The 25,575-nt window shown below is 36.2% G+C and overlaps 1 protein-coding gene across 1 annotated transcript in view; it reads right to left on the reverse strand.

Annotated features, from left to right (window-relative positions):
- Positions 1–25,575, reverse strand: part of sl (small wing phospholipase C gamma 1) — a 602,812-nt gene that overhangs the window by 2,749 nt on the left and 574,488 nt on the right. Inside the window, exons 30-31 of the mRNA XM_090377657.1 lie at positions 10,879–10,967; positions 3,121–3,287 (exon numbers count right to left, since the gene is read on the reverse strand). Of these exons, the coding sequence (XP_090233783.1) occupies positions 3,121–3,287; positions 10,879–10,967 (256 nt within the window). The remainder of the gene's footprint in view (positions 1–3,120; positions 3,288–10,878; positions 10,968–25,575) is intronic.

Below are 25,575 nucleotides of genomic sequence, written 5' to 3' on the forward strand. Positions count from 1 at the left end.
CAAACCAGTGCCTTTGCTAGCTAAAAAACTTATCCCGCCAGTGCCATCACCAATTTCGCTAAAGTGTTGATAAAGGAGTTTTGCCTTTATCCACAGATTTAAAGCCGTTTCCATTTTTTCTAATTTAACATCACGAGTTACAGAGCAAATTTTTGAAGCAATTAGCGCTTTTTCACGGACACTACGGCAGATTTTTTCTTCCAATTTTTTGATTGACCGTACCGTTGACTCATTGATTTTATGTTTTGCCACTGAGGAGACACTTTCACCATTAGAAATTTTGTCTAACAACTCAATTTTATTCACTAATGTCATCACCTTCTTTGATCTTTTCACATTTCCCTTGTTATTCGTAGCCATATTTTTGTACGGGTTAGAAAGAACTTGTCTACAACAAAGTCACTTTCTTCCGTTAACACACTTGAAAAAGTCTGTTTTACACTGCAAAACGGTAGATTTATCACTTTTGTAAGCATATCAATTTATAAATTGATAAATTTATTCAATTTATAAGCATATAAATTAAAAGCAAACGACGAAACCTTCCATGACAAGTGCATAACACATACTGAACAAGGATTAGCGAGAAACATCCACACTCTCGATTTTATCACCCCCCACCCACCCACCGAGCGCTGTTTTGACTGGGAAAGATAATTTTAGCCACGCCCATGTTTTTTTATGGCGGAAAATGTTCACGGCGATTTAAAATTCACATTTTTTTAGGTTTCATTCTATATTAAATCAGCGACCACGAATACGTGAAACCGCGAATAGCGGGGTTTACTGTATTTACATTGACCAGTTCCCCAAGGAATCAAAGATAAGATTCTTAAAATATTGAATATTTTAAAAATTTTATTTATACATTGATACATTTGACTGGGCATAAGTGTTCATGGAAGCTTAATTTTTTGTCCAGAGTTATTCTATCAATTTCGAGAAAGAGCTAATAGGAATTATTTTCCGATTGAATTTTAGCTCCCAGATCTTAATATAATTTTTTCTCATGACAAAAATGGGCACATTGCTTTTGTGGTGGCAATCTGAACCTATGGTTTACAGCCCATTTACTGATGTTCTTCATTACAGTTAGCCTGAGAACAGTTGGACAGCTACAAAGCTATAAAGTGTAGACTTTATAGCTGTCCCTCAACTGTTTTCATACTGTATGACTGACAAAAAAAAAGTAAAACTGTGTATAATACATTTTGACAGTACTGGTGGGAGCTGTTCTATGATTGTATTTATTCTGATTGAAAATAGTGTGGCACTTAAAAGTTGATCATCATGATATACCTTCCCAATGAAAGAATACAATGATCCAGAAAAGAGATCATTGCATTCTGGCCTAAAAAGTTTTATTTGATGTGATATTTCTAATGAATATTGGAAGATACCTTTTTAATCCTAGTGAGTAGAAATTATGATGAGGATCCCATATTTCCATTCTGTATTGTATACTTCTTTTTATATCAAAAAAGGCTGCAACTAAAAGTTCTTAGATATTGACATCTATTCTGACCAAATGCTCTGACATTGACCTGTTTAGATCTATACTCACAGATTGCGTACAGATTAAACATTTGTTTATTTCTAGATACCATACCAGTCACGCAACTATTAATCATTCAAGGCTTTTTGTAGACAACTGGTTAAAGCATAACTGTCAAATTTTGACTTTCAAAAAACTGGAGACTGAATAACTGTAAGCTGAAAGAAAAGCAGATTTCAAGGTGTGAAGTTTAAGCCAGACAATGTTTACTTCAAAGACTTGGATCAATTGCATATATGGTCTGAAAAATGGCAACTAAAGTGTCATTCTTCTAAATGTAAGGTTATGCAGCAGGGACCAGAAATCCTGGAGTCACATAAAAGCTAGGGGAGGGGGAGAGGAACTTAAGTGATTCATGATGAAAAATACTTAGTGTTATGATTTGATGTGACAAGAAATTTTCCATGTAGTTCAAACATGTGGGGCTAGGAAGGTATGTGGTGTCCTGTCTATTATTTATAGGGCCTTTGCTAGTAGGAAGAAGGATGTCGTTATCCCTCTTTACAAGGTGATCTTTACCACATATGGAATACTGTATTCAGGTCTGGAGACCACCTAAAAAAATAAATAATTTTTGGAGAGGTTCAAGAGAAGGGGAACCAGATTGGTGTGAGTGTGAAGCAATGCACATAGAAAAAAAATGGGATATGGACTACAAAAGTTTGATAACTAGACATCTAAGGGGAGATTTAACTGAGATATATAAGACACTGAAGCAGAATGAGTGAATTGAGTAAAATGAATGAGGAAAGTCTGTTCTCTCTTGTAGGTGAGACATGAATCAGAAGACAAACACAAAATTTTGGGGAATAACAGAAGACTGGATCACAAAGTTATGAAGCTCACCTAGAGTCTGGCTATGTTTAAAGCAGAATTAGATGATTACATTGTGGGAATTAGAATAGTATGAATAGTCTGTTTTATTTTAATTTTCATTACTATTCTATTTATTTATTTTTGATGATGTAAATAAAGTTTGCTTCCTTGAATTATTTGGCTTTATTAATACTGATACTAAACCATTGCCTGAGATCAGCTAACTCAGCCATGGTGTGGGAAAGGAACCATAAAAGTTGCTTCTAGTGAGACCGCAGGAGTTTAGAATCCAGGCTTTTTCCCAAGTTGTAATCACTGTCCTTGGAAGGACAGTGATTATAACTACCGTGTTGGTCAGTTCAGTTCAGGCTAGTAGGAAATAGGATATGCTAAGTGGAAGCAATAAGAGAGCAGGTGACAACTTACTTGCTACCAAATTATTATTTCACGTATATACTATCCAATGATTTTTAAGTTCTAAAATAAAATATCATTGAATACTAGCCATGCATATAAATTTTCTGTTTACACTCTAGGATGGCCACAGAGGGTCAGAGTTTGCAATTATAATATAGTGATCTAGAAACATCACCATATTTTGTGACATTGTTGTTGTTCATGCAGTGTGAAGAACTCTGGACTGAGTAATTTTGGCATATCTGACATGAAAAAAAAAAAAATAATAATAAAAATTAACCTTAATAGGATGACTGTATTGAAAGTTATTCGCTACATTTTTATGCACTGACCTTTCTTCATTTTTAGATAAAAGCTGCTCTTCAGTAGCACACAACTGGGCTCGATATTGTTGTGCACTAGTTTCATCACCTAGCCTAACTGACTCTTCAATTTGCTGGTTCAGTTCTCGGGACCTGTCTCGTAACTGCTGAATGGATGTATATACACCTTCTTCATCCTTATAAAAATAAACAAATCCATAAATGATTTAGGTGGTGATATATAATGTATTATTGCAATTGAATTAATCAACCAATGAAATCTGTTTATATAACAACTAATAAAACTGCATTTAAAAGAGTTCAAAAACAGTTAACATCTAGAGTTCAGTAAGATACATTATAGAACAACTAAGAAAACTAAAAATTTAAAAATTAGTTAAAGCTTCTCTTCACTACTGAAACTAGAAAACTAAAAACCTAATATAAAATAAATACAGTATACACAAAAAATATGTATATAAAATAAATATAATAACAATAACTAGAGAACTCCGTCCCCCTGCTCACTTTGTTCGCCAAACCCCATGCACGCTTTTCTACGTAAAAGACACTGTTCGAAATGCACTAGTCTATATCTAATCAGGAAATGACCCATGTAATTATTTACCTGTGCATTTGTAGTGTGCGGCATTCTCAAGGTCGAATAAATATCACTATGTAATTATTTACCTAGGTCACTTAGGAAAAGGGCTGCTAAAAATTCAGATCTTGGGTACCACTCCATACTTCAACTAAAAGTCAGAAAGAAAGCAGTAATTGGAAGATGTCACTCACTGTTTAGCCAAGCCTCCTTTCCTCTTAGGTTGACATGCCCAGGGTGTTTATCCCCCACATGCCGCTGTTTTAAAATCGGGATGGGGAGATAAATACCATACATAAGCTAAGCACTCCCCCTCCTCGACAGCACAAAACAATCAGAAACAAAATGCATTCACAATAATCACCCAACCACAGGACTCAACTGTACAATCACTCTGTTCTACGACCATGCCCACTACTCGGAGACAAGTGGTACCCAAATAATAAATTTTAGCCAAAGGCCTTTTGCTTTGGGTTCCATAATACATGAGGAATATTGATGAATCTGAAAGAGCAAGCTAAAATATATAACTGAAATACTTAAACTATACACATATTTAAAATATTTACAAAATACTAAACTATTTACAAATATACAATATTCATTAATATACAAAAAACGTTACAATGGAACATTGTAATGTCAAATGTTAGACAGTTGAGGCATGTGCACGAGGTTGGTGAATGTCATGGAGGCAGAAGTCAATAATTAATTGCATCTGTAGTGCCTTGCCCCCTACTCCCATTGGCTTGAATAAATATCACTAGGAGGAAACCTTTTTTAATGTATAGAGAGATAATCCCAGAGAACACCTACAAGGAACTCCAGAAAATCGCGGGCGCCTTGGTGGTCAGGAGCAGCAGTGCATAGCACACGCTTCTTGATTAGACCGGGGTTCGAGCCTGTGACCACAAAATATGGAGGATGCGGAAAGGTCAGGGAATGACTACCACATATGCCCGGAGCAATATGGCCTTAGTTGTTTATGCTCCTTAAAAAAAAAAAAAACCAAACAAACCAGAAAGTCACAATCCTGAATACCCATAGTATAGACAGTTCCTTGACCAACCGCAACACCAGACATAACAATCACCCTGTGGTACTTGGGAGCAATACCTGTCACAGGGTGGATCCCTCAAAACAGGGAGAAATAATATAAGAGCAACAATTATAATAATATACTATAGAGGTGACATTGACAGATAAAAAGAATTAAACAACATAAAATAGGTTACAGCAGAGAATAATTTCAAAATTAATGGTGAGCCCAATGATATTGAAGGAATTATTAAAAATAGAAGTAAAATAAGAAAATAACTTGTAAACTAGTTGGCAATATGAAAGCAGAGTACAGCATTAGACAATTAATAAGGTTTGAGGTTCCCACTCACTTGTTGGTAATATTCTGTAATTAACAAATAGTTCTATTTTCAGCTGATAGACAATGGCAACAGACAAGTTGAGAAAGTATTATTTATGAAAATGTTTAAAGTTATTGAAATTTGGATATCAGAATTGGTCTTTGCCTTCTGGCCTGCTTAGAAAATCAAAGTTCACAACTTGACCATCTTTGATTTTCTTGAAATTTGGTAAGATTGTTAGATATCATGACTGTGCCTAAATTGTAACCCCCATAAGGTCCTCTAACAGGGCCAATCTTAGAGGACTCGAAGATATGAAAAAATAAAAAGTGTGAATTTCCATATCTCAAGTCTATAATTAAGACTTAGAATTTTGGTTTATGTCAATCTGAAACTCTTGATATGGTTCACATGACAATAAAATCAAAACAGAGAAAACAGGAAGTCTTATTTTTCAATATCATTGGAAAAAATTAGAAACTTTGGCCTGCCATGGAATCATTAGTTTCTCAAGCTTTGGTTGATATACTGATTTTATTTTAATGATGTACTGGGTTACCAAAGTGGAATGCAACTTAGCCAAAAACAGTTAGAAATATAATGGGGGGGGGGGGGGAAATCTGACGAATGCTCAAATATTTGGGCATTATCTTTGGCACTAAACTAACTTTCTAACCGCAGTTAGTGCATCTGGCTAAAAAGGTCAGAAACTATGCCCACATGATAGCCAGAATAAAGAGAACTAAATGGGAATTGAAAAAGAGAACATTAGCATTGATTTGTCTCAATACTGTCTGCTGACGAGGATAGGAGAGCCACATATGTCAATGTTTCACAAGCAGCTTAGTGGAATTTTATTTATTGATTTGAATTATTGTCTAACTTTTGATGTTAATTTAGTAGTATAATATTTTTTTGTGATTTTCTGATTAATTTGGTGTACTTATTCTTTACTTGGACATTGTAATTGCATTAAAAATTACAGTCGACTTTTGCCGGCATTGAATTGATAGGAGCATTTGAATTCTGCTGCCATTGTTTGTACCTGTACTTGCTACATCGATATGAAATCGATGTAGCAAGTACAGGTATGGGCTTGCATACCCAGTCCTTAGCTGGATATCATTATTCATTCTTCTTTCTTGCTGATTCCATTCTACATCCGACTCTCTCTCTCTCTCTCTCTCTCTCACAGGGTAATCTGAAATTTTTTTTGGCTGGCGCAGCATAAGCCTCAGGCTTCCTTGCACCATATAGCTAATAATAATAAACCCTGCTTTCTTGTGTCATACTAATGCTAATTTAGAAAATAGTCTTCCTCCTAGTGATATGTTTTGGCACAGGTGTATGTTGCCAAAGAGCTGCATTTTGAAGAAACATAGGTAAACTGGATTCAATCCAGTGCATTGTTTTACTTACCACCACCAGGGCATGCCATAGTGTGAGTACTTCAAGTCCTGGCAGGGGTTCTGCCCCTTGACTAGGTTTGTTTGTTATTTGGATTTTAGGAGCATTAGCAACTAAGGCCATATTGCTCCGGGATATGCAGTGGTCATTCCCTGATCTTTCCGCATCCTCCGTATTTGGTGGGGTGATTAGGCATGGTTGATGTACCTACATAAGAAAGGTACTACCACAACCATCCTTAACATAAGCCTTGATACTGATAGAGATATCAAGCAAGAAAGGAAGTGTATCATGGAGGAACTGCACAGGATATGGCAAGTATGCTGGAATGAAAGCACTAAAGGTATGATAACCAGGCACTTTTCACCAGAGTGAAAATAAAATTTAAAGCTTGAAGGCCGGGGCCTTGAAGCTTTCAATTTTACCTCAGTTTACCCAGAGAGGTCAGTTTATCCTTCAACGATAATTGACCTCTCTGGGAATTACTGATGATCCTAAACTGTGGCAAAAGTGAAACATAGAAGTACGTTATGTATCACTGTCCAGATTATGAGGAATACTGATGTCAGTCACTTAATTTCAAAGATACATGACTTGCAAATGGTCATGAGCACCTTTTTGTCATACAGGAGCATTATTACAAAGCGCTGAATGAATATATGAAAGGTACCCAAAGAGTTCAAGACTGTGGAGGGGACCCAACTTAAGTGCTCCTGTCTAAATAACTACCTTAATTGGACCACCCAATTGTAATGTCATCCAATTTTGACTGCTAACACCTAATGGTGTAGGATGCTGACACTGTCACAGTGTGGGATTAGACCATGGAGTAGATCTCCTGGATGAGCCACTAGTGTTATGTATCACTGCACAGATTATGAGGAACACAGATGTCACTTAATTTCAAAGATATGCAACTTGCCAAATGGCCAGGTGTTGGATACACCAGGGCACCTCAACACCACGAGCTACCCTGTCTAAACAAAAGACCATTTTGACAAACTAGAGTGCTAACACTGTTAGGCGTGGGATGCTAATGCTGCCACAGCATAGAATGTCTGCCAGGATACCCTGGCAGCACTGATTTGATGAGATCACGGGGGAACTCTGAGACAGACGAACTCTGTATAAATAAAGGACAATAATGACTATTTCAGGATGCAGACAACCCCACTTGGCTGATGAGAATAGTAAGTTCCCACTGGCCATCTGGGGTCAGACCGCCAGGGGTTGCATGCCTGTCATCTAGAATAAATTGGTTAGTAGTTCTGGATGTCTTACTGGTGTGACCCTTGCCTTATTATCATATATCAGACATATATTATCATATATGCAAAATATCATATATGGGGCACTGGTGGCAGAAGCTGCAGAATACCCCCTAGGCCTGGAGATCTCCCTTGCTGGCTCATGTATTCCTAAGACCAGGATGTTAATTTTTCTCCTATGTCTGGACTGCTGACACCCAACTTGGCATGAGATATTGATGTCCATTTGGCAATTCATGGGATTTACACATGACCTTTATTTCCCTCTCTCCCAGGGGATCTAGGAGGCCCCATTTCAAAGGTGGATGCTTCCACCTACATCCACCTCTTTACTTCTACTTTCTCTCCTACCCCACTCTATTCCCCCCTCCTTTACACTATTATAGAGATCCTTTCCCCCTATACCCCCACAGGTGGAGTCCCAAATCCCACTTTTGCTTGGTGGCTGGCACCCTCCATCACTTTTTTAGCTCTTCCCCTCTGGAGCAGGATGGGCTTCCTATTCCAAAGGAATAGGAAGCCCATCCTGCCCCCAGAGGGGAAGAGCTAAAAAAGTGGCTGCCAGGTTGAAAGGGGGTGATGGGCTTCCTATTCCAAAGGAATAGGAAGCCCATTCTAAAGGAATAGGAAGCCCATCACCCCCTTTCAACCTGGCAGCCACTTTTGCTACCGTTCATTCTCTACCTCTCTTATTCCCCACTAACACTATCTATCCCATCTTTTCTTCATTTTTATTATTTCTGTGTTAACCCTGTCAAGATCAGGCAATCCCAGGATTTGCCCCATCAAAGTCTATTTCTTCCTACTTTTCCAAGAGCCCACCTCTCCAGGAATACCAATCGCAGAGTTGGGGATTCCCCACACTCTGCGATTGGTCTTCCCGCTGCTGCAGTCAAACTACACTATAAACTGTGGCCTTTCTGGGCATGTTGTATTTCCTATATTTAAATTCTGTATTCTTTATGTTTGATTGACATTATACCTCCAATATCCCTTGATGTCCACATTTGATGACTTAACCAATACTTTAAATTTATCAATTTATTTACTATACTCTTAACACTAGTGTAGTATGCTTGCCCTTGTTCTTACTCTTTGATGTTGATTTCATGATGATCCACAGCAGAGCTTGAAATTGCTGACACCTTGCTTTCCAGGCTTCTGCATGTTCCAACAGAAACAGTGCAAGAATCACCTTCATCTATTCGCCCAAGTTAGCAGTTTTCTGATCCACCTAACACCTATGATAGCATATCAAATATCCCCGCAGCCATTCTATTTAAGTGAATCTCATCTCTATAAAAACAGTCTCGCCTGTTAACAAGCACCAACCACACTGGGAAAAATTCTGCGCCACAAGCCTTGCATTATCTCTCTAGGGCCAAATTGATTGACAAGGCTCTCATCCTGTACTCCCACCTATCATGTCTGGGTAGAATTAGACACTTTTATATTTAATTATAATTACCTTGGTCGTTTACCACGTATAAAAATGCTGTGATCGCACTAACCCATATGTCAATAAACTCCTTCGTAGTCTAAGGCTCTAGCCAAAAATGCCGTTTAATTTAATCATAACTTGTGACTTTTTTCCAATAAGTAATCCTGACATCTCCTACTCTTAATATTGTTATTACCAATGTATAGAACAATATAGCCTTTTGCACCCTTAAAAGATATCTGCTCTATAAAGTCATCTAAGTTTTGTCCCCCCTGCAGTCATACCCTGGTCCTATTCCACCTGTTCTTTTTGCACAATATATTTCCTGTTTCTCTGGCAATAAAAAATAACTAATAATAACAACTCTGCTGTGTCCAGCACATTCTGCCTAGGGGACTACTACTCAGTTGTCTGATGCACGAGTGTCAGCCCTGGAATTGAGGCAGGAAGTGGAAAGCTTAATGGACTCCCTGTTTTAATTCCTTCAAGGGTATCTACCCTGTTCTCCAAGCTATCATAAATGCTCATCACAATGATGAATTCACGCTTAATTTCCTCTTACTCTTTGCACCGAACACACACAAAGATAACTTTGGCTGCATCATGTTTCATTCCAGATAGTTTGCAAACATCGAACAAGTAGCATTTCCATTTTGTAAGATTGTGATTTATAGAACTGCCCCCTTCAGTTCTCCTATGCTCTGCTATTCTAGTCTGAGGCATTATTCCCATTTAAATTTGAGAATACTAAACTGATAGATACGTAAATGGTGTAATAATACTATTCACAGGTTTACAGCAATAATATACAGGGTGTCCACTAATGATTACCCTGATTATAATATACTCTAATTTGGTACGGTTGAATGAACGTGCCACAAGAGACACTCATGTTGAAGTTTTTTAAAGTCCTTATGTATTGATAAAAACTTTTAATATTAGTGTACAATTTGGTTAAATTTTGTTAACCTCCCAATAGTAATAAAATTTTTGTAACAAAATGTAATCAGGGTAATCATTTGTGGACACCCTGTATATTAAGTTATACAGTTATGCTTGTAATGTTATAAATTTTATTATCCTTACTATATAACATTTCTTAGCTAAAAAAAAAAAAAAAAAAAATATATATATATATATATATATCCTAACATACATGATTATAACTTTTTAGCTACTTATTTTCCATAATTAAAACATTACAATTTCACTGCCATGCACTACACTAAAAGTTACTATAGTCATGCTAAATCACAGATACGAAGGCTCTAAAAATATTGTTATAACTTAAAAAATCTACAGCTAAATTTAAAAATAAGCTATTGAATGTGACTAGGGCTATTAAAACTACTTACTGAACACAATGTAATATTATATTAAGTAAAAAAGGCAAAATTTTTCAGGAAACTTATCCTTTTCCGAGAGCTCAAAATTCTTGAACTGCACAGTTTCTTAATACGAGGGAAGCAACTCCTAATCTCAAGAAAGATCTCAGAAAAAGATTAGTTACATTTAGGTTAATTGGTAGCCATTTACTAGAATGACATAATTCCAGTGGGCCCAGTGTTATAATACCAGTGGGTCTTTAATTTTCTATCGTGTAATGCTGTAGTATGTTTATACAAAAGGAAATGGCAATTTAGAAGGTACCAATTCCATTCCTTCAATCAGTCAGTCAGTTAAATTGCCGATATACTGAATTCTACTTACCCTTGCATCCCTGATATCCAAATGTATAAGAAGAGATGCTAGTTCCAATTCTTCACTAAACTCATTCTTCAGTGGAACACTACGATAACCTGTGAAATCAAAAAACTATAAAAATTAGTTAAACATTTTGGTAGTTACCTGAGAGAGTTAAAATACAAAAGTACAAAAGAGTATGATTCCAAATTGAATACATTCCTTTGAAAGATGGCATTTTACTCAAGAGAGAACAAATGAAAGTAGAAAATGGATAAGATAGGTTTTGTTTCTCTTTTTGCACTATGGCCAACAGTTTCAGGCCTGGCTCATTATAATTAAGGCAATGTGTACACAATGAGTTGTACACAATTTCAAAATATATTGACATGCTGGGCATAAAGTGGAAAGAACGACATACACCATGGTTTACTTAATTTTTGTTATCAACATTATTTCAATCATATTACAAATTCCTAACATCAGTCAGTAACACTGACAATGAGAATGTGCACCACACAAGATCACAACAGACTATAATATGGATTTATTAATACGACAATCTCATTTTACAATTGATACCACCTACATTATATCTTTCCATAGCTATCAACTTTTGGCTTTAAAAAAGCTGGAGATCAGATAATTGTAAGTAGGAGGAAAAGAGATTTTCAGGTCAAAACAGCAGGAGGTATTTTTCAAAAAGTTGGAGGTTTACCAGTAAAGTATGCTTTTAAACATTAACTTACCTAGAATTTTTCTGTCTTTGGATTTCTGTTTAGATTGTTAACTGAATTGACTAAGGTATAACTGAATCTGATGGCTTCAAGAAAGATACTGTAGGAGACTTTGCCTTCTTCAGAAAGGTGAGTCAAAGCTTGTTCATAATAATGGCCTACTGCCTAGATTTTGCTGTCAAGAGCATTTTCCAAGTTTCACCAAAAAGAAAAGATCAGAATGCAGTTTTTATTTTTCTCACCTAGCTGAATATTCTCTCACACTCAGCAGTTCTGTGGGGAATTTTTAAAATACCAAATCATGACTTCAGATAATTAGTTATATTTCAAGCTCCACACATTAGTTCCAAAACCAAGAATCACTTCATATCAGTTCTTTCATAACAGTCTCTTCAGCCAATGGGTGGTTGATTGCTGGAACAAGCATACATTCATTGTGGAAGTGGATAATCGCTCCACATTTAGTTTTAATAAATTCAAGGAATAACTAGACAAACTAAATTGGAGGAGATGGATAAATGAAATGTCCCCCCTTCCCTGGTTGATGCAGTATAAGCTTGCTTTCGTGCATCATTTCCACTATTAATACTAATGCTGTTTTTTATCTTTAACAATGTGAAGCAGCACTGGAAACTTGTCCACAAAAAATTTCAAATTTGATGCTCTGCCAACTGATGAAAGTTATGCTATTTCAGCATTTATAAGAGCATTTTTCAATGGGAACTTATGCACTGTGTAGTCACATGCAACAATGAAGTACTTCTCAGTGAATAAATGAACAGAATCTTCTCTTGTTTTAGACTCTTCATGGCCTTGGCAGCAGAAACGACTATGATTAAGTTAGAATCACCTTTCTGGCTTGTCTGCAATAGTAACCAATTTCCGCAATGAAAGTGGAAGATTTAACAACTTTAGTTAAGTTTGCATATAACATTTTCAACACATCTAAGAGTTATTTATTGTTATTTTTTTGGTTTTTAGGAGCATTAGCAACTAAGGCCATATTGCACTGGGGATATGCAGTGGACATTCCTTGACCTTTCCGCATCCTCTGTATTTGGTGGTCACGGGCTTGAACCCCGGTCTAATCAAGAAGTGTGTGTGCTAGGCGCTGCTGCTCCTGCCCACCTGGCTATGGAGGTGCCACACATCTAAGAGTAGTGACCTCAGTACATGGATGTGCAGTATGTTGAGTTTAAAGAGCCATTTGGATTTTCAAACATTGGCATAACATTTAAAATAAACAAGAAATTGCTTTATTCAAGCCAGAACACACGAAGAGACTTTCTGTGAGTGAGGATAGCATGCATATAATTATAAGCTTTCATGGCCTGTTTAGGATAGTTTTCACTAGAAATTTGGAATTCATTTTTTTTTTTTTTTTTTTTTTTTAAAATCGGTTTCTCTTTTTTTAAAACGTTTGGATCACGAGTCAGTGCCACTAACTAATGATCACTTGTACTTTCCAAGTTTATAACTCTCAAAAATGCTTACCTGGCTTTTCTCACCACTTCTAACCTTTTCTTTAAATAGAACAGTTAATGCCACAGTTGAACCACTAGAAATCTGGCTTATTAACTTTTTTCATACATACACACAGGGTATCTATATAATGGTAGATTCCAGAAATTAAATATTCTTGGTTCTTTGTGCATAAGTCATTGTTTTTGTTGTCAGTTTACTATACTAATTATGTAAATCATGAATTATTTTTATTTGCTTATTATATTAATCACAGCAGAAATGTTAAATACATGTTATATTTCAACTGCTATTAAAATCTAGGAAGAAATAAGTAAATGCATCACGAAAGTGTTGACAGTATACTATGATCGTTTAATTTATTAAAATGTATTATTTTCATGCTCTGAATACAAAATATTACAAATGTGAAGCGATTATTACATTGGAAGTTATGTGCAGTGAAGTGAAAACAATTACTTTTATATATTATTAGCCAATCAATTAATAATTAATTGGTAGCAAGGTAATTAATTATTTGCTTTTTACTTCTATTAATCACAGAAGATGAAAAATTTCAATCAGTGTAAGAAATAAAAATCTAGCACACCTGAAATGTAACAAACCATATACATTAACTGGCATGTATACACTTATAGCAGCTTTGCAGTAAAAATGTAAAGGAAAGACATCACAGAATTTTTTTAAAGAACAATATGAATATTTTGGGTCGAATGAGGAAATGGAGTCAAGGTAAAAAAAAAGTCTCTTCCTTTTGCTGTTCTCTTGTCTAGCATGAACTAAGAAGCCACACAGGTGATTGCAACTTAAGGTTATAATGCTAAAAAAAAGGGGGGGGGGATGCATTTTGTATCTGACTATACCATCTACAGATAAGACTAAGCTCTTGATAAAATTTCATCACCAACTTCTGAATGTAATGTAACATAATGTACATCACGATATTGACTATCCCAGCATGAAAATGTGAACCACAGCAGATTTTGTGAACCATACAAAATCAGCTAAATGATCAGTGGCAGATTTGAGTTTTCAAAAATCTATAATGATTCTGGGATCAAGATCCCCAAACTAAACAATACTCTCTCCAGGGACATCACTTGATCTTTAGAATACTGAACTTTTTATTAAATACAAAAAAACAAGTTTTAAAAAAAATTAATTTTACACATTTTTGCTATGCACAGAAAGAAGACAATTATGAATAGTTTTTTGGTTCAGCTGTGTTCATCGTTGGATTAGAAATCTAGCTACAGAAAATTTCTCTCACTAGCTACACTGCTGGCAGGGATAGTAAGAATGAAAAAAGCCATAGGGGGGGAAGGTTTATACAGCCACTCCCCCAGCTTACGTAATACTCACTTACGGAAGTTTTTGCCAGCCAGTGCAAACTAAAAAAAATCATGGAAATGTATTTTGCATCCTAGGAATAAATGAGGTATCACGAAAATATTGTATGTGAACCCAATAACTCATTCTTTTTTTGGTAATTCGTTCCAAAACTGGCTGGATATGAGCAAATTTCTAGGCAGAAGGAAAAACACATTTGGATTAAGAAATTAAAAAAAGCCGGCAGAGAACATGAGTAAGTTCAGGAGCACAGGTTTTGAGAACAAGTGGAGAAATACCATGGGGACCTGGAGCTTTCTTAGCATCAAGATTCGTCAATATCCTTCTAACATCCTTTAGAGGAAGACCACAGGAGGCATTGAATGGAGTGTAATGGGAATGGTGGGAGATGTTTTACCAAGATCATCAATACATGAGTTGGAAGAAAAATGGGATGCTAGCAGGTCAGCTTTATCCTTGGCTGAAGTGACAACAGAACCATCTGGTTTTGACAGAGGTCTGAGTAGAGATGGGCAAAAGTTGCAGCCAATAGCTTTGGCAAGAGACCAGAATGCTCGGCTACCATTAGGGCAAGGAGCAAGTTTTCTACTTTTGGCCTGTTAGAAATCTAGTTTTGACTGATTAATAACTGCTTTACTATTGTTGCAAGCTTTGGTGTAGGCAGAAAATGAAACTGAAGAATTAGAAACAAGCCAATTACAATATGCAACATTCTTCTCTTGAACAGCCTTAGCACATTTATTGGACAACCAAGGTTTAGATAAAGGACGAGATTTTAAAGTGGAGTGTGGGATAAAGGATTCCATTCCTGCAAGAATAATTTCACTGACACGATCTGAGCAAACGTTGACATCAGAAGTTTTGAAACAGTAATCCGACTAAGGAAAAGAAATCTCTCAGATCATCCCATTTTGCATTCTTGTAATGCCAAACAATACGAGGTTGGGAATAGCACATGAATGGAATGGAATAACATGAATGGAACAGCAGCAACTGAAAGAGTACCTGAAGGGAAGACTGTGATAGTAGCTCACAACAGAAATCCCTCAAAAACACTACTCAAAAATCGGTATGTTTACAGTTGATGAGGACAGTGACCTCACCACTCTTAACCTCTTCTTCTAGAGGTAAACTCGATTTAAATTCAAAATAGGCTTGTCTGCCTGTGAGATTTAAAATATCATCTTTGAGGAGTAGAACTGGGAGGGTGGATGAAACATCTGCAGAGGTTAATATTCGTCTCTGTGAGAAAATTTTTAGTTTTGACAATGGAAGTGACAGTTTTGGATAGTACAGCCGCTACCTACTTGTGCAGGCTTGTCTGAATGTCGACCACTGCTAACAATGGAGCAGACCAGAAATCTGTTTGCAGGCTTTCAGGTTTCTGAAAATAAAGGGGTTTTCAGTGTTGCTGCAGATGATGTCTTGGTGAAGGTTCTGATCTATTTTGTTATGGAAAGATTTTTTTCTACATGTCTGGTTGTGTTTTTCTTCACCCAGAAGTAGGTAACTGTATCTTCTAATAGTCACTTGACCCTTACTCCTAATCAGCCTTACATATAGAAAGGGCTGTCAATTTTTAGAGATCCAAGAGTCTCCTCTCTGCACATCAAAGAAATTGGCTGACACTGCATTTATTAATATCGTGTGACAATTCTTGTATGTTCTGTTGAAGAGATATCTAATCACTGTCTTTTATGTGCACTCAATCAGTGGAGAAAATTACCTGTTGGCAGCAGTGTTATAAATATACCAAATATGGTACCAAAGAAAAAATAAAACTTTGCAACTACCTTGGATTACGTAAACATACATGTGCACGCACACACAAAAAATGCATCCACTTGTAATAGGTTACTATATTAATTACAGCCACTTTCTTTTAATGTGTATCTCACCAGAAAAAGATAAATTAGAAATTGCCAATGTACAATTGCATTATAAACATCAAAAATTGGTGTTAAACTGAAGCATTCATAACAATATCAGGGATAGCCACTTAATGTTTAAAGGTGTTTAAAAATAAATAAATAAAAAACCAATAACTACCACAGCTATGAATATATGTGAAATTTCTTATAGGTAATTGGATAGTAAGGAAAAGATTAGTTGTTGTTATAAATATTACTTATTTTTTATGCCAGTTTATTTCCTTTTTAGCAGTATATCCACATTTCATAAAAATTAGGAAGCTCTCTCCCACAAGGATAGTTTGTACAGTTTTTCAAAAATATTAATTCAGATCCTGTTTCACACAAGACAATTTATAATGATGCCAGACAGAAACAGTCTAGATCAGTGACGAGCAACCTTTTTTGGTGTGAGGGCCATTTCGGAAGAGGTAGAGAGAGAGAGAGAGAGAAAAAAAAAAAAAAAAAAATTGTAGGTCGTACTACACTGCTCAACAAAATTAACAGAACAAAATGTTTTTCATGAATATTTTATTGTGAACAGTGTTGCCGAAGGCAAATACTTGATATATTAGGCATGCAAATTCTAACGACTACTACCTTACAGAGCTGCACATTATACAAATTATTCATGCCTATAAAAACATGGGTTACAACTCACATCACTTCATTCCCTTTTTTTGGCTTGCTCAATGGGATAGCCACATCTCCAGTACTCAGGATGGCAAGTCATTGTCGTTTAGATGATTCTTTTGAGATGGCGGGCCATTGGACAACTTGAAGCTGGGCAGGCAAAGGTGGCATGTTGGCTTGGCATCATGGAAGCAGTTTCAGGAGAGAGGAACCATTGCAAGAAGAGCTGGCCAAGGTCGCTTGAGGGCTACATCAACCAGAAAAGACTGCTCTCTGGCTCTAACAGCAAGATGGAACCCTATGATGTTCTGTCATCAACTATCTCTCAAGGTTGCTGTGGTTACAGGCGAAAACATTTCCAACCAGACTGTGTTAAGAAGGCTCAATTCAAGTGGAGTCTACGTAAGGAAGCCAGTGATTCTTATCTCATTAACTGCCTACAGCAGCTCATTCTGTCGACTAGCTTCCCCACTGTCAGTCACACCAGAAATTAAATAATTTGTCAGCCATAGGGATATACCAATTCCAGTAATGATTCTGTGCTCCACAGAATGCACTATTGCAATGACATAACCAAGTCTCTATTATGTGGCCACTCGAGAGCTGTCTCTAATTTTTCCATGGCCATCCACAGTAACTTCATCTTCTCCTGCAATGCTCCAACATATTCCCTGCCGCTCCTAGAAGACTTCACCGGGTGATTCTCAACTTCTCTTGACAAAGCTTCCACCAGAGATTCTTGCCAATGCCAACACCTCGCTGTAGGGTATAAACCAAGGGGATTCCTGCCTTCACCTCTTCTCCTTGAAGTTTCTTTGCTGACACTGCCTCTCCATCGGCGTGGGATTAGATGCTTTCGGGCTCTTTTGCTGGCCTGGGGCACTCCCCAAGCAGGATTTTAACCCCCCTTGATGAGTCCTCATCGAAGGGGTTCTACTGACAGGCAATGGGATCACCTGGCTGTTTGGCCCTCTGACAGGGGTAGCCTTCCGCTCTGCCTACCGTTGCTTCCTTCCCCTTTTCTATCTTTCCTATCCAATTTGCTCCGTTTCTCTAACTTGGCCCCTCTCCTCTCTTGCTTTGCAAGTGGGGAGAGAGCCTGTCAGATGTTCCTTCTACTTTCCTGGCCCGGCTCCTTGTGCCAATGGATGGATGCTGAAAGGCTCCTTCCATGATGATCAAGCTTCCCAGTAACTAAGAGGCCAGTCAAACAACACAAATAACACACTACTCACACTGACTGGCCTTGCAATGTTGTGCATACTTCAGAGTACTCAACGTAGATTTGTGGGGAACCGCTTGATAAAAAATGCAATGTCCATTATCCCATTAACTGCAAACTGCTGCATAGCTCATCAAAACTGGTGCCCTGAACATGTGACTTGGAGCACTGTCAAATGGGTACAGTTCTATTCTCTGATGAGTCCCATGTTAGCCTACAAACAGATTTTAGATGTTATTTCATCTGGAGACAATGAGGACTGTGGTACTATCCCTCCAACATCAGAGAAAGGGACACTTAAGCTGGAGGTGTTCTCGTGTAGGGTGGAATAATGATCAATGGCCGTACCCCTTTTCCTGTTGGGTAGAGGTACTGAGAACAGATCCTCAAACCTTATGTGCGACATTTTAGGGATGCGGTTTGTCCAGATTTTCTTTTTATGCACGACAATGCAACTGTACACAGAACTCAAGTGGTGGAGGAATATCTTTAAACCAAAGATATCCAACAACTGCCATGGCCAACACCACCACCAGACTTAAATCTGATTGAACATGCATGGGATGCCCTTGGGCATCGCATTGTACACCAACAGCCAACCCCTCAGTCACCTGGTGAGCTAAGGTTTGCACTGGTGGAAGAATGGGATTTGTTGCCACAGAATCTTATAGACACCCTTATATCAAGTGTAGTTCACCACTGTCAGGTCTGTTTAGCCGTTGGAGGGGATCACACGCCATACTTATGTAATGTGACCATTTTTCCAAGCATCTTAGATCGACTTCTGTAATGTGACCATTTCAATACAACTCCTATAAATTTCGCTTATACCTCTCCGAAGTTTCTTGCTGTCTCCTCATTATTGTGTGGTACATCACCATATCAAATTTTGTCCAGCTTCATCACAAGATGCATGAGTAACACCATGTTTTATACATGTTCTGTTAATGTTGTCGAGCAGTGTATAAATGATATCTGTAACTAATGCCATCAGACTAGGCAAGTGCTAATGCTGAGGTAGTCACTATTATTATGTATAAAATAACATTTATGAAAATGATGAAATTGCTTACATTTACACCTCCATTTTATTTTTATCCAGAAACCTAAAACAAAGCAATGCAACCAAATACTGCAATAATTTTTTTATTTTTATTTTCTTTAAGTGGTGAAACTTTTGTTTTTATATTTTCAAATTAAAGGTATTAGTTGTATTATCAGTAATATAACATAAAATGTCTATAAAAATATATAATAATAATAAAATAATATTTTTATAGAAATATAATTATTTGTCAACTTTCACAAGAAATTGTTTGCTTTTAGTGGTTAAAGGTATGTACAGTGCTAAAAGAAAAAAAATTGCTGTTTTGTTCTCATCAAAATTCTTCACCTTTTGATGACATCTTTGTTTTCAATCTTTTATTGAATACAACTGTGAAAAATGTCTTTTCTTATACTGAAAACATTTTTAATTTTTAAAAATAAAACCCCTCTGAGATGCCTTACACATGCACTTTTTGTAGCATGCTTTTTAATTTGTGCATTTGGTGTTATCCTCACTGTTGTCAGTCAAAACTTAAAACTCAATTGAAAAACCCTCATGCTTCAGCGGCTGGATGCTGGAGATTCTGCTATTTTTAAATTATTGTTTAAAAATGCATGATAAACATATGGAAGAATAGCCCTCTCAATGTCTAAAAAAACATTTTTATGGCCAAAAAAAAAAAAAAAAAAAAATATATATATATATATATTAGTTTGATTGCTTGGATTACTTAAATTTTGGTGTCTATTTTCTATAGGGTAATAAGGTGTTTCCTGAACAGGAGATTTGGTTAGCGTTTTTAGTCTAACCTATTCCTAGGGGTCTGTGGTGGTGTTCAAATTATATAATAACTAATGAAGTTAGTTATAATTATAATTATTTAACTTTAATTAATAATATTAATCAATACTAACTAACATTCCCTTACCTGGTCATCTATCCGCTACTTCATCTGGGGCTTTGAGCGGATCGATAGCCAGTTTTAGAGGAATGTCTCATAATTACCCGTTTCTGTTAACTCCTTATCAGTTTTGCCTTATTAGTGAGATTATTTTGCTCTTTTAGATTATTTAATTCATTGAATAAGGATAGTTTTATGTCAATTTGTCTTTCAGTTTAATTTTAATTTTTGAAAATTTTTTATTCTTAACTTCGGATTCGGCAAACTGGTAGAGGAGAAACAAAGCCCAACGGGTAATTATCGGAATAATCGAGTGGAGCTATACTTATCTGTCCGGTGGTGGTCTTTCAGTAAATGAGGGGTTAGCCCTGTTCATTGTTTGTTTTATCACTGGTTTGGTTTTGAGTGCGCAGTCGCGTCTATTGTTGCTTGATATTGTTGTAGAGTGATATTTTTGCAAGTCATCCGATGAGTGGGTTGATTCCTACGTCAGCCGGGGTGGGGGCTGCGTACGTGGGGGGGGGTGTTTCCTTTTTAACTCCGTGGTGAAAATTAATTTGAAAATAACATGATTTGGTTGTATTTTATTTACAAGCGTTATTTTTTGTTATTTACATGAGTTGGTTTGCTATCCCTTTGGACTGGGCCGGTATAGCTTTTCTAAGGCATAACAGTCCGTTTTGTCCTCGGGGATAGCTATTTACATATTTACAGCCTCCTGTAAAGTGAATGTTACCTTGCGTCTCGTTACACACAAATTTATTTTTTATTTTGATGGGTGGGTTATTATAGGAAGCCGGATTATAGTGCGGTCAGAGGACGAGCCTCCTCTGAGCGTAAGAAATCCGGACCTTAATTTAGGTATTTTTGATATTGCTTTGTGATTTAGATATTTGATTTTTGTTATTAATAAGTGTGGCCGCTTTTATGTGGTGTTTGCTATAATTGTAGGGTATATTGTTTTTTGTGAGTGTTTTTATCAGTTTGTTAATTGCTTCTGTTGTGTTTTCTGCATTACTGCATATTTTTATTATTCTGGTTGTTTGGTTTCTAATTGTGTTTCCGTATATGTGTTTTGCAATGTTGCTATCCCAGTGGATGAGCTTTATAGCTGGGAAGTTGAAGTGGTCTCTTTTGTCATAATGTTTAGTTTCGATTTTGTTATTGTTGATAGTGATCTGGCTGTCGAAGTAATATGCTTGTAAGTTGCTATTTTGGTTGGTCCGTTCTATGCTGAGGTCGGTGGGGTATATTACTTGGGCTAGTGTTTCAAATCCGTCGTGGTTGATGACTAGGATGTCATCGATATATCTAAATATGTTGATTTCTTCTGTTTATATTTAGATATACATATTTATATTTAGATATATATTTAGATATTTAGATATATTGATGACGTCCTAGTCATCAACCACGACGGATTTGAAACACTAGCCCAAGTAATATACCCCACCGACCTCAGCATAGAACGGACCAACCAAAATAGCAACTTACAAGCATATTACCTCGACAGCCAGATCACTATCAACAATAACAAAATCGAAACTAAACATTATGACAAAAGAGACCACTTCAACTTCCCAGCTATAAAGCTCATCCACTGGGATAGCAACATTGCAAAACACATATACGGAAACACAATTAGAAACCAAACAACCAGAATAATAAAAATATGCAGTAATGCAGAAAACACAACAGAAGCAATTAACAAACTGATAAAAACACTCACAAAAAACAATATACCCTACAATTATAGCAAACACCACATAAAAGCGGCCACACTTATTAATAACAAAAATCAAATATCTAAATCACAAAGCAATATCAAAAATACCTAAATTAAGGTCCGGATTTCTTACGCTCAGAGGAGGCTCGTCCTCTGACCGCACTATAATCCGGCTTCCTATAATAACCCACCCATCAAAATAAAAAATAAATTTGTGTGTAACGAGACGCAAGGTAACATTCACTTTACAGGAGGCTGTAAATATGTAAATAGCTATCCCCGAGGACAAAACGGGCTGTTATGCCTTAGAAAAGCTATACCGGCCCAGTCCAAAGGGATAGCAAACCAACTCATGTAAATAACAAAAAATAACGCTTGTAAATAAAATACAACCAAATCATGTTATTTTCAAATTAATTTTCACCACGGAGTTAAAAAGGAAACACCCCCCCACGTACGCAGCCCCCACCCCGGCTGACGTAGGAATCAACCCACTCATCGGATGACTTGCAAAAATATCACTCTACAACAATATCAAGCAACAATAGACGCGACTGCGCACTCAAAACCAAACCAGTGATAAAACAAACAATGAACAGGGCTAACCCCTCATTTACTGAAAGACCACCACCGGACAGATAAGTATAGCTCCACTCGATTATTCCGATAATTACCCGTTGGGCTTTGTTTCTCCTCTACCAGTTTGCCGAATCCGAAGTTAAGAATAAAAAATTTTCAAAAATTAAAATTAAACTGAAAGACAAATTGACATAAAACTATCCTTATTCAATGAATTAAATAATCTAAAAGAGCAAAATAATCTCACTAATAAGGCAAAACTGATAAGGAGTTAACAGAAACGGGTAATTATGAGACATTCCTCTAAAACTGGCTATCGATCCGCTCAAAGCCCCAGATGAAGTAGCGGATAGATGACCAGGTAAGGGAATGTTAGTTAGTATTGATTAATATTATTAATTAAAGTTAAATAATTATAATTATAACTAACTTCATTAGTTATTATATAATTTGAACACCACCACAGACCCCTAGGAATAGGTTAGACTAAAAACGCTAACCAAATCTCCTGTTCAGGAAACACCTTAATACCCTATAGACCAAAATTTAAGTAATCCAAGCAATCAAACTAAAATATATCAAGCACGTATAATAGTCCAATTGCCCATGGCAATGACATTAACGTAGCAAGGGACAAATTAAAAACAATCAATTAGACACTAACTAAAATAATAAAAACACACAAAAAAAAATATATATATATTACAAAATAATTAATGATACAAATCAACAGTCAAACTAATAAGGAATACTGAAATTCACATTGACATCACGTAAATAGATATTTTTAACTTAAAATTTAAATAATTTTAAATTAAATTATTTATATATGCATTTGGATAAGCTAGTGTATGGAATACACTAGCATATACAAACAATGGTTAAACTAATCAAGAAATCAATCACTGGACTTCTAAGAATATTTGAAAACAATCTTCTCCTGGGTCTCTAAATATATTATTCTAAATGTATTACACAGAAATAATAAACAACAGTAATTCACTGGCTTTCAGAAATTATAATCTCTTAAACTGTACTTTGAATTTACTAAATTTCCTCTTTACTGCCATTACTATTGGGATACAGTAAATCTCCATCCATGAAGCTCTCCTATGTGCTGTAATGTATGTAATGTTTCTAAGAATTTTGAGCTCTTCGAAACAGGAAAATTTTGCCATTTTTTTTTTTTTTTTTTACTTAATCAACATATTAAACTGTATTCAAATAATAGTTTAATAGTCCTAGTCACGTTTGTTAGCTATTTTTAAATTTAGTTCAAGATTTTGTAAATTACAACTTAATATTTGTATCATGTAACCAGTAGTGTAGTGCATGGTAGTGAAACTGTTGCATTTTTAATTAGATAAAAAAGTAGTTCGATGGTTCTAATCATATAAGTTGGCATATATTATTTGGTTTTTAACTAAGAAATTTTAGTTCTAATAAGGCTATAACTAATTTAAAGCTCTAAGAACTTAACAGTATAATGTAACACATATAATGCAAACTTGGTAGCATAATATTTATTACTGCATTTAGGTATCTATTAGTTCATTGTAGTATTCTCAGATTAAACTGAATTTAAACAGAAATTATTGCTTATAGTAAAGCAGCAAAGCAGTGGGTTCAAAGTAGTAGTAGTGGCATGTGATGCAAGAAAGCAAGTAAGTGTATGAGCTTATGCAGCATTAGCCAAAAAAAAAAAAAAATTTACAAAACAATTCCCTCAAAATGTTTGTCCAGTTCCTCATCCTTAAATTTATTTAACCTATCAACTTCCACAATGACAGATGGAAGTTTGTTCCAGCAATTAATCACCCGCTGGCTAAAGGCAAATTTCCACACATCTATTCTACATTTGTCTTTCCTTAATTTGAATTTATGCCCCCTTAGGTTTGTAATCTGAATAAGTGGAAGAATCCCATCAGAATTCAGCGTGCTGAACCCATTCAAGGCCTTATACACCTCAAACAGATCACCTCGCAGGTGCCTAGTCTCCAGCCACTGCAATTTGCAGAATTTAAGCCTCTCTTGGTAAGAGGATCCCTTCATTCCCCTCATCAATCTTGTTGCCCCTCTCTGTACACGCTCAAGGAAATCTACATCTTTCCTAAAATGAGGCCTCCAGACCTGTACGCAGTACTCAAGGCGTGGCCTGACCATTGCCTTATACAGAGGGATAATCATCTCCTTTTCCCTGCTGGCAAAATTTCTGTATATCATTGACAAAACCTCATGACCTGCCCTGGCAGCCTGTCTGCATTGCTCAGAAAACTTCACATCTGACTGCACAGTTACTCCTACCTTAAGTGTACAGTCAGTCCTCGTATAGCATGATAGTTGTGTTCCTAGAAATCCTCGTGCAATATAAACAACAGGCCCTATGGAAAAAATAGGGTTAGGTGCCGACCACCCAAGATTGAACACACATTTGTAGCCAAAACATTACCAAACACAATAAATAATCGTAATAAAATACTTATGTATTTTATTACGACTATTACGTAATAAAATATTGCTAATGCTTTTGCTTCTATCGTAAGCAAATTTGTTTTTTTGTTTGATTTTTCTATCCAAACAGATGACAGCCGTTCCATCTCTTCTAATTCTTTGTGTCTTAATCTAATGGATTTTAATTACACTTTGAGTTGTTCCTGCTATGAAAGTTGTTTTTATTTTCTCTGCATTATTTCTAATTCTCTGCATTGCATCATTTAGGTCTGTAGCACGTCACATGGTCTTTCATTTTGTTCAAAGCGTTTCACAATTTCATATTTTTTCTCTATCGACAGAGGACTGATCATAAGCCTTACCGGGGAAACCCCGGTGGGCCTGTGTGATTTTGGCCACAAACCATAGTATGAGGCCACTATAAATTTTCCCAGGTAACAATTTTTTACCCGGTTCGCCTCTGATTATCGATATTGCTTTTCTTTTTCTCTCTGAATCTGCAGTGTCCTCACCAGGACACTTCCTTTTCACACCTTTTAAGTATTTTACTCATTTTTAGGGAATAAAGCACAATTACAAAACGAGGAGGCAAGCTTGATACACATAAAGAAAGCTGCGTGTGTGTAGCAACTGAATAAACACCGTAAAGGCAAAGATATACTATTAACACCTCACATTTTACTAA

The sequence above is a fragment of the Mastigoproctus giganteus genome, chromosome 7 (genome assembly GCF_048544385.1).
Source record: "Mastigoproctus giganteus isolate SK-2022 chromosome 7, ASM4854438v1, whole genome shotgun sequence".
Lineage (NCBI taxonomy): Eukaryota > Metazoa > Arthropoda > Arachnida > Uropygi > Thelyphonidae > Mastigoproctus > Mastigoproctus giganteus.